At 36.2% G+C, this 16,254-nt stretch overlaps 1 protein-coding gene across 1 annotated transcript in view; it reads right to left on the bottom strand.

The window, feature by feature from the left end:
• Positions 1–16,254, bottom strand: part of LRRIQ1 (leucine rich repeats and IQ motif containing 1) — a 200,692-nt gene that overhangs the window by 46,247 nt on the left and 138,191 nt on the right. Inside the window, exon 22 of the mRNA XM_068972048.1 lies at positions 14,270–14,371. Within this exon, the coding sequence (XP_068828149.1) occupies positions 14,270–14,371 (102 nt within the window). The remainder of the gene's footprint in view (positions 1–14,269; positions 14,372–16,254) is intronic.

The raw sequence follows: 16,254 nt of genomic DNA, 5'->3' as shown, positions 1-16,254 counted from the left end.
CTGGAGTTTTGATTTACACTGATGTTTACACTACCATCTATAAAATAGATGGCTAGTGGGAAACTGCTGTTTAGCACAGAGAACCCAGTTCAGTGCTCTGTGGTGACCTAGATGGGCGGGCTGCGGGTAGGTGTGAAAGGGAGGTTCAGGAGGGAGGGGATATAGGAATACATATATCTGATTCACTTCACTGTACGGCAGTTGTTGTTCGTCATTAAGTTGGGTCCGACTCTTTGTGACCACATGGACTGAACAGGCTTCCCTGTCTTTCACTATCTCCCAGAGTTTGCTCAGATTCGTGCCCACTGAGTCAGTGGTGCTATTCCAATAAAAAGATTAATACCTCCCCTCCAAAAAATAAAGATAGAAAGTTGCTCTGTCCCCTGCCAACTTCTCCAGCTTTATCTGACTTCTTGTTCTCTGGCCAAACCAGCCTTCTTTCAATTCCTTTAATGGCCAAGGCCACACTATCTTCAGAGTCTTTCATTAGGCCCAACTTTGGCCTGGAACACTCTTTATCCACAACTTCTCTCTTTGTCTAGTTACTCCTACCCAGTCTTCAAATTCAGTTCTAGAGTCACTTCTTCCCTAAATTCATAGTGAGTTTCCCTTACTTTTCCTCAATAGAACTTTATTCTGATGTGTCATTATATACTTCAGTTCAGTCACTCAGTTGTGTCTGACTCTTTGTGACCCCATGGACTGCAGCACGCCAGGCATCCCTGTCCACCACCAACTCCCAGAGTTTGCCCAAAATCATGTCCATTGAGTCGGTGATGACATCCAACCATCTCATCCTCTATCATCCCCTTCTCCTCCCACCTTGAATCTTTCCCAGAATCAGGGTCTTTTCCAATGAGTCAGTTCTTCATTTCAGGTGGCCCAAGTATTGGAGTTTCAGCTTCAGCTCAGTCCTTCCAATGAATATTAAGGACTGATTTCCCTCAGTATGTACTGATTGGATCTCCTTGCAGTCCAAGGGACTCTCAAGAGTCTTCAACACCATAGTTCAAAAGCTATGGTGCTCAGCTTTCTTTATAGTCCAACTCTCACATCCATACGTGACCACTGGAAAAACCATAGCCTTGACTAGACGGACCTTTGTTGGCACTTATACACTTATATAGACTTATATACACTTATATGAATGTTAATAAATGTCAGTCACCCTCTTCCCTGCTTCTGTCAGACAGTGAACCCCATTACTTATGGCCTGTGTTTATTTCATTCACCACTGTATCCTCACCTCCTTACACAATGCCAAGCACGTGATAGATATTCAATAAAGATGTGTTGCTAGGTTAAATCAGAAAGACAAGGAAATAAGTCTGAGTTCCATTCTCAATTTATACCTAAAGGCAATTATATTCAATCACATCAGTCTTTTATTCCACTGCTGGCCTGCATATATCTTGATGTTTTCATTTTTGAAATTTCTGTATATTACCTTTTGGCCTCACAAGAGAAAAGAGAAAGATTTAGTCCTTTTATAACATGTCTACCATAAACACATATACTTCATTTTCCCATTTCTTAGACAAATAACAATTTTTTGGCTAGATCACAATTTAATATTTATCTATTTATGATAATGTAAATATCATTTATACCTGAGCCTTAAATATGAACCATGGGTGCTGTGTGTGTTAGTTTCTCAGTCATGTCTGACTCTGCGACCCTTTGTAGCCCACCAAGCTCCTCTTATCAGTGGGATTTTTCAGGCAACAATCCTGGAGTGGGTTGCCATTTTCCTCCTCCAGAGGATCTTCCCAACCCAGGGACTGAATCTGTGTCTCCTCTGTCTTCTGCACTGTAGGCAGATTCTGGATTCTTAACCCTCTGGGGTTAAGAATTGAGTCATTGGGGAAGCCCAGTTCAGTTCAGTTCAGTTCAGTAGCTCAGTCGTGTCTGACTCTTTGCGACCCAGGAAGGGTTAATAGCTAGTTCTATGGTTTTCCTATAGTTGCAAGGAAGTGTGAGGATTTAATCCTCCAGTAAAGTAATTGTTAGAATTTAATCTCTACTGAATCCAATAAATGAGAATTTAGCTCTACCAGACCAAGCCCTCATTATTGAGATTGTTTACTGAGCTATAAGTAACCAATATGGATAAAATGCAACTGAACTCTAGCTATATACTTGCCAATGCACTGGGTTACTAGCTGATCATATACCTGAGAAGACTATATGACTAATTAACAGTAAAATCTGCTGGGATCATCAGAGATGATGGATTGCTTTAACTCATTTTATCTACACACTCACAGACTTTACTCGACTCATGCCCACACATTTCCTAAGTGCCAAATGGAATGGTTAGGACACCACGGGTTATGCCCAGATGTCACAATGTCCTCATTATACTCAACACGTTTTGAGGTCTCTTCTCCTTTGTCTTTCCTTGCTGCTGCTGCCAAGTTGCTTCAGTCGTGTCCAACTCTGTGCATCCCCACAGACGGGAGCCCACCAGGCTCCCCCGTCCCTGGGATTCTCCAGGCAAGAACACTGGAGTGGGTTGCCATTTTCTGTCCTTAAAGTTAGGTAAATTTAGTGTTGTGTGAAGTCTATTACATTTCATTCATTTAACCTTTGATTTGAATTCAAAACATACAGCTTCTAATAGAAAAAAAAAAATAGCATAACAATTACGGATTACATTTCCTTCCTAGTGTAACTGATCATTTAGTTAACCAATTTTTTACATCTGGTTAGTTTCCTTTGTACTGTCGTCAGTGTTCAAATTCTCTGTTAGAAGGGTGCATCTACCGCAGATTCATGAATTAGCATTCTACACACCCATCCACATGTACATGCTCAGTCACTCGTATCCAACTCTTGGCGACCCCATGGACTGTAGCCCGCCAGGCTCCGCTATCCATGGGGTTGTCCAGGCAAGAATTATCAGAGTGCACTGCTATTTCCTGTTCAGGGGATATTTCTGACCCAGGGATCGAACCCGAGTTTCCAGCGTCTGCTGCATTGGCAGGCAGATTCTTTACCGCTGAGCTATCGGGGAAGCCTCCACAGACATATCTATAGGTCATTCCCAAACTCTTTTCTTGAGCACTGTATCTCCTATTGAATATGCTGGAGCATGTTCATGACGAGACAATGAAAAAAATATTTGCTCCTCAGAGATGCTGTCTGTCAGCACAGTGTCTACTCTTGAAACCTGTGTGTGCTCTCATCTTGGGATCGCTCTTCGCCATCCCTTTGTTTCTCTCACTAGATCGCATGTTTTCTTTTTCATGGTTTACCTCTCCATCTTTGTAGAGTGGTTAATCCAGTAGCTTCCAGACCAAGGCTGCAAGGGAGATACATTAAGACTTGATATGCTTTTATATTTTTTAATTTTGTTAATAATTCACCTGTTTATAGAATTATGGACTTCCCTAGTGGCTCAGATGGTACAGAATCTGCCTGCAGTGAGGGAGAGCCAGGTTGGGAAGATCCCCTGGAGAAGGGAATAGCTACCCACTCCAGTATTCTTGCCTGGAAAATTCCATGGACAGAGGAGCCTGGTGCTCTACAGTCCAAGGGGTTGCAAAGCGTCTGACATGACTTAGCAGCTAATAATTTCATTTTTTTTTTCACTTATAGATTTCTGGGTTAAAAATAACTTTGCCCAATGATGTTGAATATACTATTCCATCATCCTTTAGGGTTCAAGATTAATGTGGGGAAGTCCAATGCCTTGTAGATAACTGATCCATTGAATAAGATCTGTTTCTCTTTCTGGAGGACTTTTAAAGTCTTTCCTTTGTCTCTGGTTTTATGACATCTTCTAAGATGTGCTACAAAGGTGATTTTAATTTTATTCATTTTCCTAACATGATCTGGAAACTAGAAATTCCCTTAGTTTGGGGAATTGTGGGGAATGATTTCTCTGACAGCTTCCTTCAATCTATTTGTCATTGTGTTCTTTCTGGAACCACTATCAATTACTAAGGCTGGACCTCCTGAACTAAGTCTCTTTTCTTTATGTTCTCTCTCATGTTTCTTGTCACTGTATTTTTGCTCCAGTTTCTGGGAGGTTTCTTTAACACTATCTTCTAACTTTATCTTTTGTCAAGATATTTTTGATACCATATTTTTATTTTCAAAGACATTTTTTAGTTCTCTGAACTCCCTCTTTCTTATCATAGCATCTCATTCTTATTTCATGGATGCAATATTTTCTTGTCTCTAAAAATATTCATGGTATTTTTGAAGATTTTTTTCACCTGAAGTTGACTGCGTTTGTTACTTTTTCTTAAAAGTTTCTTTCAGATGTTTCAGTTTAGTTTAGATGAGTCGCTCAGTCATGTCCGACTCTTTGCAACCCCATAGACTGCAGCACGCCAAGCCTCCCTCTCCATCACCAGCTCCCAGAGTTTACTCAAACTCATGTCCATTGAGTCGGTATGACATCCAACCATCTTATCCTCTGTCGTCCCCTTCTCCTCCCACCTTCAATCTTTCTCAGAATCACGGTCTTTTCTAATGAGTCAGTTTTTCACATCAGGTGGCCAAAGTACTGGAGTTTCAGCTTCAGCATCAGTTCTTCCAATGAATATTCAGGACTGATCTCCTTTAGGATGGACTGGTTAGATCTCCTTGCAGTCCAAGGGGCTCTCAAGAGTCTTCTCTAACACCATAGTTCAAAAGTTCAGATGTTTAAGAATCTTCTTTTGTGTGGTTACATCTAGAGGGCGCCTATACAACTGATAAGAAGCTGTAAATTAACTTATTAGGAGGATAAAGCAAGTGTGTGATGTCAATCATTTCATGGTCATATATTGGTGAGGGTTTTCAGATCCATCATCTTCACCTGGAAGACCTTGGATTATCATTTAATTTTCAAAACATCATGAGAAGTAATGATTTGTGCTTCCAATCTTTACAGAAGAAAACAAAGACATGGAGCATACAGCCAGTGAGTATTTACGCAAGATTCATACTGGAGTCTTCTCAGTCCAAATCCATTGTTACTTCATTATCTCATGTAGCCTTCTTTAGATAAAAACCTGCAGTCCTCAATGATGAACTTTCTAAGATACAGTAATAAATAATCTGATACCTTGATAGGATTATTAGCTATCCCAGAAATATAGGAAGTGTCCAGGGTAGCAAGTTAATAGGCAGCTGACACGTGGACAGACAGGATTCTTTTAGGGAACAAGGGACAACACAGATAAAAGGTGCCATGAGCTTCTCCCAGAGCCACTCTCCTCCCCCATTTTGTCTCTAAAGTTTTGGCTCAGGAATCCAGACATCATCTTTATTTTCCTTATGACTGCACAAAGCAGCAGGTAGACAGCTGGGTGGCATGAGTGCCCTGCTTTCTTTCTTTTTTTTTTTCATTTATTTTAAATTAATTTTTATTGGAATATGGTTGCTTTACAATGATGTGTTAGTTTCTCAGTTCAGTTCAGTCACTCAGTCGTGTCCAGCTCTTTGCAACCCCATGGACTGCAGCATGCCAGGCTTCCCTGTCCATCACCAACTCTCAGAGCTTGTTGAAACTCATGTCCAACAAATCGGTGATGCTATCCAACCATCTCATCTTCTGTTGTCCCCTTCTCCTCTTGCCTTAATCTTTTCCAGCATCAGGGTCTTTTCCAGTGAGTCAGTTCCTCATAACATGTGGAGAAAGTACTGGAGCCTCAGCTTCAGCATCAGTCCTTCTGAGGAATATTCAGGGTTGATTTCCTTTAGGAGTGACTTGTTTGATCTCCTTGCTGTCCAAGGGACTCTCAAGAGTCTTCTCCAGCACCATGATTGGAAAGCATTAGTTACTTATTTTATACATAGTATATAAGTGTCAATCCCAATCTCCCAAATCCTACCACCTGCCTTCTTTCACCGTTGCTATCCATATACTTGTTCTCTATAACTGTGTGTCTCTTGCTTCTGCTTTAAGTTTTGTTGGGTATAGACTTTCATGGTGAAGCTTACTTTCTTTTAGCACTTTGAAGATGTTGTTACATTGTATATTAGTCAGCTTGGGCTGCCATAATAAGATACCTTAGTCTGAGTACTTAAACAGAGATACATGTTCTCAGTTTTGGAGCCTGGAGAAGGCAATGGTAACCCACTCCAGTACTCTTGCCTGGAAAATCCCATGGACGGAGGAGCCTGGTAGGCTGCAGTCCATGGGGTCGCACAGAGTCAGACACGACTGAGCGACTTCACTTTCACTTTTCACTTTCATGCATTGGAGAAGGAAATGGTGACCCACTCCAGTGTTCTTGCCTGGAGAATCCCAGGGACCGGGGAGCCTGGTGGGCTGCCGTCTATGGGGTCGCACAGAGTTGGACACGACTGAAGCGACTTAGCAGCAGCAGCAGCAGCAGCAGCAGCAGTTTTGGAGCCTAGAAGTCCCAGATCAAGGTTGTTGGCAACTTGAGTCTTCCAGAGGCCTCTCTCCTTGGCTTGCAGATGGCCACCTTCTTGCTGTGTCCACACATGACCTTTCCTCTGTCAGTATGTATACACTCCTTGCGTCTTTTCCTCTTCTAATAAAATTATTAGTTCTATTGGATTGAGGCCCCACTCATCTGACCTCATTAAATCTTAATTAACTCCTTAAAAGGCCTTTTCTCCAAAGTCAGATTGAGATTTAGAGCTTCTACCCATGACTTTTGGGAGCATATGATATTTAATAATTGTCTCCTGACTTTCCTAACTTCTATTAATAAACCAGCTTCATTATTATTGCTACTTGGAAGATAAACTTTTTTTTCCTTTTTTAAAATAAAACAATTTATTTATTTTAATTGGAGGCTAATTACTTTACAATATTGTAGTGGTTTTTGCCATACAGTGATATGAATCAGCCATGGGTGTACATGTGTTCCCCATCCCGTCCCTTTGGGTCATCCCAGCACACCAGCCCTGAGCACCCTGTCTCATTCATCAAACCTGGACTGGTAATCTATTTCCCATATGGTAATATACACATTTCAATGCTATTCTCTCAAATCATCCCACCTTCGCCTTCTCCCACAGAGTCCAAAAGTCTGTCCTTTACATCTGTGTCTCTTTTGCTGTCTCTCATATAAGGTCATCGTTACTATCTTTCTAAAGTCCATATATATGCATTAATATACTGTATTGGTGTTTTTCTTTCTGACTTACTTCACTCTGTATAATAGGCTCCAGTTTCATCCACCTCATTAGAACTGATTCAAATTTCTTTTTAATAGCTGAGTAATATTCCACTGTGTATATGTACCACAGCTTTCTTATCCATTCATCTGCCAATGGACATCTAGGTTGCTTCCATGTCCTGGCTATTATAAAGAGTGCCGCGATGAACATTGGGGTATCCATGTCTTTCAAGTCTGGTTTCTTTGGTGTGTATGCCCAGCAGTGGGATTGCTGGGTTATATTGCAGTTCTATTTCCAGTTTTTTAAGCAATCTCCACACTGTTCTCCATAGTGGCTGTACTAGTATGCATTCCCACCAACAGTGTAGGAAGTTTCCCTTTTCTCCGCCCCCTCTCCAGCATTTATTGTTTGTAGATTTTTGGATAGCAGCCATTCTGACCAGTGTGAGATGGTACCTGATTGCAGTTTTATTTGCATTTCTCTGATAATGAGTAATGTTGAGCATCTTTTCATGTGCAATAAGCTTTTTTTTTAATGGATCTGAAATTTTTTTTTCTCTTTATCTTTGGCTTTTTAGTGCTTTTACTGTAGTGTGCTACGGTATGGTTTTCCTTGTATACATTTTCTTTGTAGTTTATGGAATTTTTTGAATCCATAAATTGAGGTTTTACCTCACTTTAGTAAGTCCTCAAATACTAACTCTTCAGATATTATTTCTATATCATTCTCTCTCACCTTTTTCTTGAACTGTAATTACATGTGTGTTAGATATTTTTGCTGCATCTCACATCTCTTTTTTCTGTATTTTCCATTCTTTTTTATTTTGTGCTTCAACTTTAATATTTTTTTCATAGCTATTGTCCTTTCAGTAATTCTCTCTTCAGTTTTGATTAATCTGGCATTAAACCCACACACTGAGTTATTTATTTCAGTTATGATACTTTTAAGTGATCGACTTGCCATTCAGATATTTTTTTAGCTTTAATATGTACACTGAAATTCTATATTTTTTATTCTATACCCCTAAAATTATTATGTCTTCATTTTAAAGCCTTTATTATCTGAAATCTCCTTAGCTCAATTTCTGTTGTTTATTGTTTCTCATGGTGTTCAGTGATGTTTCATTCTCCTTCTATGCCTTTTTTTTTTTCCTTTAGTGTGCGCCAAAAATTATACAGGAAAAAAATGCAGAGATAATTCGAAGCTTGAGATGATGTTATCTGTTATGGGACACAGTTTATATTTGTTTCTGGCAACAGGTTAGCAGAAAAGTCCCAGTTCACCAAGAGTAGTGACATTATCAAAAGTTTTGCTCAGTTTCTCAGTTCTTGAGATGTCCTTCTTGACTTATAAGTCTTAACTTACTTGTTAGTTCTTGAATGACTTTAACTAGTTTTTTTTTACACTACATTTTCCAGCTTTTAAAGCTGTTCTCAGAAGGAGAGGTGGTTTGAATTAAATAGTCCTCTATTACCAGAAGTGGAAACCCTCTTGTATTTTTAAATAAAAAATAAACTAATAATATCCAACAGCCTATATACAAGGGTTCCTTTCAAAGAACTCTAAAAATTCTGAAATCCCTTTCCAATTTTATCCACATACACATCATATATGTGAAATATATATACAGCCTATGTGTCAATTATATATATATTATGTACTTATATATGATATATGTAAGTAATAAATGAATTACTTAGGTATATTAGTGATAGTGAAAAAAAGTGTTAGTCCCTCAGTCATGTCCAACTGTTTGCAACCCCATGGACTATAGGTTACCAGGCTCCCCTGTCCATGGAATTCTCCAGGCCAGATTCCTGCAGTGGGTAGCCATTCCCTTCTCCAGGAGATCTCAACCCAGAGATTAAACCTGAGTCTTCTGCATTGTAGGCAGATTCTTTACTGTCTGAGCCACCAGGAAAGCCTAGGAAGTTTAAACAGCTTCTCTCTGGTCATGGATTGCCATTCCCCAAAATCCCACTTATCTACAGACAAATATTTTTTAAAACTGCAGCTTGTTTTATGCTTCACTAGACTGAAATCTCTAATCACATTTTTTTTCCTGTAGAAAGTTGAAGTGATTCCAAACTTTATACTACAAAATAGTATGATAGTGCCTAAAATATATTTAGGGAGTTTTAATTATAAGCAAGTCTCTTCTTAGGAGCATACCTTCTAGGTAGTCTTTGGTTACTGGCATTAATTTACCAGCTCTTAATACCTAATTGTGTTGGCACTATTAGCAAATACTCTATACAGCTATGGTAACACAAGACCAACAAATAAGCAATATACATAATGTGACTGTGCTCTGAACTGGTATTAAAAGGAGGAAAGCTTGAGAAGAAAATGCTTGTAATCATGCAGTAAAAATATTGTAAGAGAACATGGTTTGATTAGAAATGCTCTGGAGTAAAAATTATAGACATTAAAGTCTTTTAATGACTTCAATACTCAAAAATTTAATACAAAAATATTTGAACTTCTATGATATATAAAGACATATGGTGTGTGTGAATCTTCAGTTTTAAAGAAAATTAGAAAGTATGTTAGTGATGACAGCATCAAACTGGGAATTATGAAAGTCTGACTTTAAAGTGAAGTGAAATTGTTCTAGGGATTGGAGGAACTAAGACTGAACCTGCCTCTTTTTGAAGGCTGTTGGGCCAGATCCAATTTTTTTTTTTCCCTCCCTTGCTTGACTAGCTTCCTTTCTTGGCCAAAACCAGAAGTCCAAATTTGGCATTGGCTTCAGGAGTAGCAAATTTAAGTTTTAGCAAATTAGAGCAGTAATTTAATGTATTCAATATGATTAAAATAAAATTAAAATGTCAGTTATGACTGGAAAAAGAGGAATAAATAAAACAAAAATATAGTGTTTACTTTTGGTCTGTATGGAGAGGTTCTCATCTATATGAAAATTAGAATAGGTGTGTGAAAATACTCCTAGAATCTAAAAGATTTGGTACTTAATAATGTTAGGTAATCATAATGAAACTAGATGAGATAGCAGCTAATTACAGGTCAAAAAACATATTTATCACCATTTTGACACTAAACTGTTTCTTAATTTATATTAATGCAAGCTATAGTGAAAGTGAAAGTTATATCATCGTGCCCAGCTATTTGCAACCTCATGGACTATACAGTCCATGGAATTCTCCAGGCCAGAATACTGGAGTGGGTAGCCATTCCCTTAGAAAGGAATAAAAAAATTATTTTTTCCCAGAGTTTTGGTCAGTTTTTAAATTTTTTCTTAAATATTTTGATTCTAAACTTGTATAGATTATAGGATAACCCAAGAACCTGTGTTCCTTAATGTTTTCATTTTGTTTGATTTTTGCTAGCTTTGTTTTGATAAAGAAATTATGTCCATTTCCCTTTAGGCATATACTCTTTGTGTGATCTTGGGCAAGTTACTTATCAAACTCTCAAAACCAGTTTCCTCTCTAAAATATTGATAGTCATAATATATAAGAGCTTCTGGGAAGACTGAATCAGAGAATTTAAGTCGAACTCATAGCATAGTACCTAGTAAGAAATGCAATGAATATTACCAACTGCAAATAAAACAAAAACAAAAGAAGCCCCACACTTATCCTTTAAAAGTAACTGGTGTCAAAGATTACAAGTTTTGAGCACCCACTATGTATATATAATGTGTACTTCAAGCATTTCCCAAGTTGAATCTCATGTAATTCTCAACAACTAGAAACTGTTAGTATTTAATTTTACAAATGAAAAATAATGCTACACAGGGAAGTTAAATAATGTCCCCAGGCACACAGTCAATAAAAGGAGTAATCATTATTTAAACTGTGTTTGACTATCTACAGAATCTACACCTGTGAAAGTGAAAGGCTGAAAGTGTTAATCATTCAGTCATGTTCAACACTTTGTGACCCCATGGACTGTAGCCCACCAGGCTTCTCTGTCTATGGGATTCTCGAGGCAAGCATACTGGAGTGGGTTGCCATGCCCTCCTCCAGGGGATCTTTCCAATCGAGGGATCAAACTTGGGTCTCCTCCATTTTCTGCATTGGCAGGTGGGTTGTTTACCATCTGAGCCACTATCAAGCTATACCTCTTTTTACATTAGAGTGTTATCAGGCTCCAAATTGAACATTCAAAACAAACAAAAAAGGAAACATGGTGGGAAATATTTAAGGCAATAATTAAGAAAGTTTTTCAAATTTTAAGGCAAGATCAGATATTGAAACCTAAGTAGAAATCATAGGTGATATAGAATAAACCAAGACAGGTACCGGACATGATATTAATATAAATAAAAATAAGCAAATAAATCAAGCAAATCAATGTTGAATCTATAAAATGCTCAGGCTCTTAGTTTCATATCATAGGAAAAACTAACTAGTATCTGACACATAGTTATTTTCAGAACAGATGTGGTTAAAAATTCTTCAAGCTTTAGGTCTGAGTCAAGGGTCTAAATCTGGCAGCTAGACAAAAATTGCCAACGACTCATGAACAAAGCAAAATATAAGGACATTTCATAAAACATGGTCTGTTAATAGGGTATAATTATTTACCTCATGTCATTTAATATAATGACATTTCATGTTAAATATTCCCTAAATATAAGCATATTTTAAATCCCAGACCAATAGGATATAACTACCATCCACTCTGTCTTGCTAGTGACCTCCAGATACAGGCAACAAAAATAATCAAAGCATTTTAGTAAAATTTATAAGATGAATCATGAAAACCCCACATAGGCAATATTGAAAAGTAGATACATATTTTTACATTTTTTTTTTACAAAATCAGATGTTTTATAAAATATTTTATATTATAGAAAAAATTCAAATAATACTATCATCTAATCCAACAAAGCCAATGAAATTATTACAGTGCCAGCATGCAACTATTCCACTATTGAGAAAGTGTTCCATATAGAATCATTCAGTCTAAATCTACAGTAAAATTTAATTCTGATCTCCCTCACTTTTGGGGGGTAAGATATTCAATTAATTTTATTTGAATTTTTTAAGGGAAAACAGTTTTTCTCATGTTTTAAAATTAGATTGTGGTGATGCTTATTAGATTAAAATTATATTTCTGTTGGGTAACTGTAAATATATTGACATTTATCAAATTATATTCAGAAAGGGTGCATCTTACACTCTGTGAATTGTATCTAGGAACACCTGGTTAAAAACGCGCCCTCCAGTGGGAAGCGGTGGCTAGTCAGGTAGCTAACTTGGAAGCTGCCTGGCTTCTAACCAGCCAGAAAATACAGAATGTGTGACTAGGAGGTGGGTGAGGCCAGAGCAGCAGTTAAAGATAACATGGTGTTCAATGTGGCCGGAAATGATTAAATCATCTTTGCCTCACTCTTTTCCCATTAAAAAAACAGGCAGAAATAAACATAATAATTTTCTGCTACTTACATTTTTGCCAAGCCCATTCTTAAAAAAAAAAAAAAAAAGCCTTAAAGTAACTATTAGTCACTAGAATATAATCTGCATACATAAAGACCATTCAGTGAAATTAATGACATGCTTCCAAATGCACTTGAGGCTTAAAAAGAAGCAAGTAAACTAAACACATTTCATACTGAGAAAAGAAAACAAAAATGCATGTCATATCAGAAAGCATATTTGGCAATGTTCCATTTTATTTCTATCGCTACTATAGTACAAAAGTCAATAAATACAGTGTATACTTATATGCCACTCTTGATAGTAACATTCACCTTTCATATGTCACAGAGCAGGTTGAGATAGATTCCTTCTTTCTGATTCTGAAGTACATGTTAATTTAAAGGGCAAAAATGCCCTAACTATCTTTCTTCCTAGGCATATCCTTCCTAAAGTAATGATGCTACTACTTAACAGGTAAAATCTATGGAGTTGTTAATTATTTTAGCGGAATTTCTATTCTTCCTTTCTATTCTTCCTGAGACTGTTACAAAGAAATGAACCTGATTAAAACTGGTCTTGTTTTATATTGAAAGTATATTTTATTTCTATTAAAATACTAATCCATAAACATTTTTGAAATAATATTGATTTTTAAACATTCAATGGTTATACCTTTTTTAATGTTTTGCTATAGGAATTTCAGTTATTAAAAAAATTGGATGTTAAAACAAATTTCCTTATACCATCATCTACTGATCTAACAATTTCCATGATTTGCTATATTTGCTTTATCTATCTTTCTAGGTATATTTTTATTACTATATGCTTAAAGGAAATTCTAGACCCTATGTCTTCTACTTCGACTTAGCAAGATATCTCTGAATAAATATAAAATTAGTAGCTATCACATTTTTCGTTAGTTGAGACATTACAGAATAGAAACATAAATTAAAGTGTATCTATTTTCAATCATGCCATGATGATGCATAATTTTTAGGATTTATTTAAAACACACAAAAGACAGGGCTTCCCAGGTAGTGCCAGTGGTAAAACATTCAGAAGACAAAGTATTAAGATTTTTGAGTAGTTCACTTCCATGCAAAATACTTTGACTCTATTTTTTCCTATTAGAAATTACAATCCAAAACTATAGGTGAAAATTATTACCATTTTAATATTAAAGAAAAAGCAACAGAAAACTTGTTTTAAGTCATATTTGCTGTTCTATTACATTTAAATATTCCTGCTTAATAAGTCCATAATTGTTCTGAATGTAGAAACAGGGAATACAATCTGCCACTGCACTTATGTATGCAGATTTTTTATCCTAGAAGTGAGTTGGACAAGCAACAATTATAGTAAAATATTTGAAATTCCAGAGTTTAATTCATAACATTTAAATGCAATTTGCATATATTGGCAGTAAGTATATTAGAATATAATTTCAACATGTATTCACTTCAATTGATACAAGGTAACATAGTCTGTCAGTGTAAAATTTAAATAAAGTTAGTAACACTAATGATATAGCATTATAATTTTCACACATAAATACAAAGAATTTAAATTTATATATGCCACAATACAAATACTAAATGACCATGCTAATGAATCAAGATACCAAGTTAGTATTTTAGCTCCAAAAACCATATTTTGACTTTTACTTAGTTATGTTTTATACATAAATTTTTATATATGTACTTTAGGACTAACGAAGATGTTTAAAATTTTTCTTTAAAGACAATTTTCCATCTTTTTAATTTCTCTATATGTCTGTCATTAAATCATACCTTCAAAGAAACCATCTCTTTGGGGCTGTGCTTTCTCTGGTGGTTTTGTAACAGAAATTTTATTTTCATTGTTTTTGAATAATGCTAGGCGCACAGTGGGATCTAGACAAAAAGAGATGAAGACAAAAGTTCAGCTCTGGTTCTTTCCTTCTCTCAAATTGCTAAACATTTTCTATATTAATATTAAAAATAATAGCCATTCTATAAAACTGTGAAATTATGATTTTTAAAAAATACCTTTATAATATAATAAAGTACCCAACATCTATATACTCTTGGTTAGCAGATTAAGAACTAGCCAATACTTACTACACAGGGAAGAAACACTAATAATGAGAAAAAATTGCATTTAAATTTTCCAGTTATGCCATCAACTTTTAATTTATGGAGTTGTTTTACTGTTTATTTTTTAACTCCTTTGTTAAATTCCTGATATTTTCATTTGAATACATTTTTTCATGAATAAAAATAGATAAAAGCTATTGTCATATGAGAAACCATATACCCTACTATTCTCCTTCTCTGAACTACAAGAAGGTAAGATATAGGAGATGGAAGCAAGGCAAATGAGATAAGAAACATAAAATATAATTTTCATTGGTTTTACAGATAAATGAATGATTTCTGGTTTGCATTGATCTATGATATTTTACATAATGAAGATGTATACATTCTAAGTAATTTTTATAGCCAAGAGAATTCTGAATCTATTAATTTTACAAAATAAATAATTGTAAAAGTAGGGTCCTATAGCTTTTTATTGATAATAAATGGTTCTAAGGAATGTGAAATGGGGATTTAGTGTGGTTTAATTAAGACAAAAGGTTTGTGCTTGTTGAAGAACTGTAATAAAGAGTAGAAAGTTGTACATTTAAAGTAGGTTAATATACTTTAAAAAAGATAGGTTGTATCTGACTGATATAATGTTGTATGTCAGTTATACCTCAATAAAAAAATAAATGAAGTAGGCTAATGTAAAACCACAATTCAGCAGTCTACATTTTATTGATAGCTTTATATCATCTTGCAAAAGAGAACTTAAGAATTTTCTATAAATATCTAGTATAATAGAAGTGAATATGTTAAATGAAAAATGAGATTTAAAATATAATAAAACCCGAATTACTTATTTTAATTAAATGTTAAGATAGCATGTTTTTTCAAATGTGAATTAGAAAAGCAGAATATTTGCAGTTATTCTCAAGTATGAGTATGTTGAAGATTTCCATTAGTCTTCCAGTTATAATTTACCCTTACTAAGCATGATTCACACGTTTCAGAGAGATTTTGTTTTTCAGATTAGGGAAAATATCAGTTAATATTTGGAAACATCTCATCACTGTAACTCCAGTACTCTTGCCTGGAAAATCTCATGGACGGAGGAGCCTGGTAGGCTGCAGTCCATGAGATCGCTGAGTCGGATACGACTTCACTTTCACTTTTCACTTTCATGCACTGGAGAAGGAAATGGTAACCCACTCCAATGTTCTTGCCTGGAGAATCCCAGGGATGGGGGAGCCTGGTGGGCTGCCGTCTATGGGGTCGCACAGAGTTGGACATGACTGAAGCGACTTAGCAGCAGCAGAAGCAGCAGCATCATTGTAAGCGACCGAGGTATTGTAAGAGTTGGGTGCTTCTATATGAATTCAATACGAATTATCAATAATAATAATAATAATAATAATAATAACGATATATTCAATTGAGCAAGTATTATATATCACTTAAATCAGTAAACAAATACTGGTATGTTAAAAAGAGCAGTAGCGGACGTCCCTGGTGGCTCAGTGGTAAAGAATCCACCTAGCGATGCAGGAGACATGGGTCCAGTCCCTAATCCCGGAAGATCCCGCATGCCACAGAGCAACTAAGTCCATGTGCCACAACTACCGAGCCTGTGCCCTGGAGCCCCCGAGCTACACCCACGGAAGCCTGTGCACTTAGAGCCCCTGCTCCCGACAAGACAGACCCCTGCAGTGAGAAGG

Source organism: Capricornis sumatraensis, chromosome 4 (assembly GCF_032405125.1).
Source record: "Capricornis sumatraensis isolate serow.1 chromosome 4, serow.2, whole genome shotgun sequence".
Taxonomy (NCBI): domain Eukaryota; kingdom Metazoa; phylum Chordata; class Mammalia; order Artiodactyla; family Bovidae; genus Capricornis; species Capricornis sumatraensis.
The sequence above is the reverse complement of the archived record's forward strand: the minus strand, read 5'-3'. Positions and strand labels throughout refer to the sequence as shown.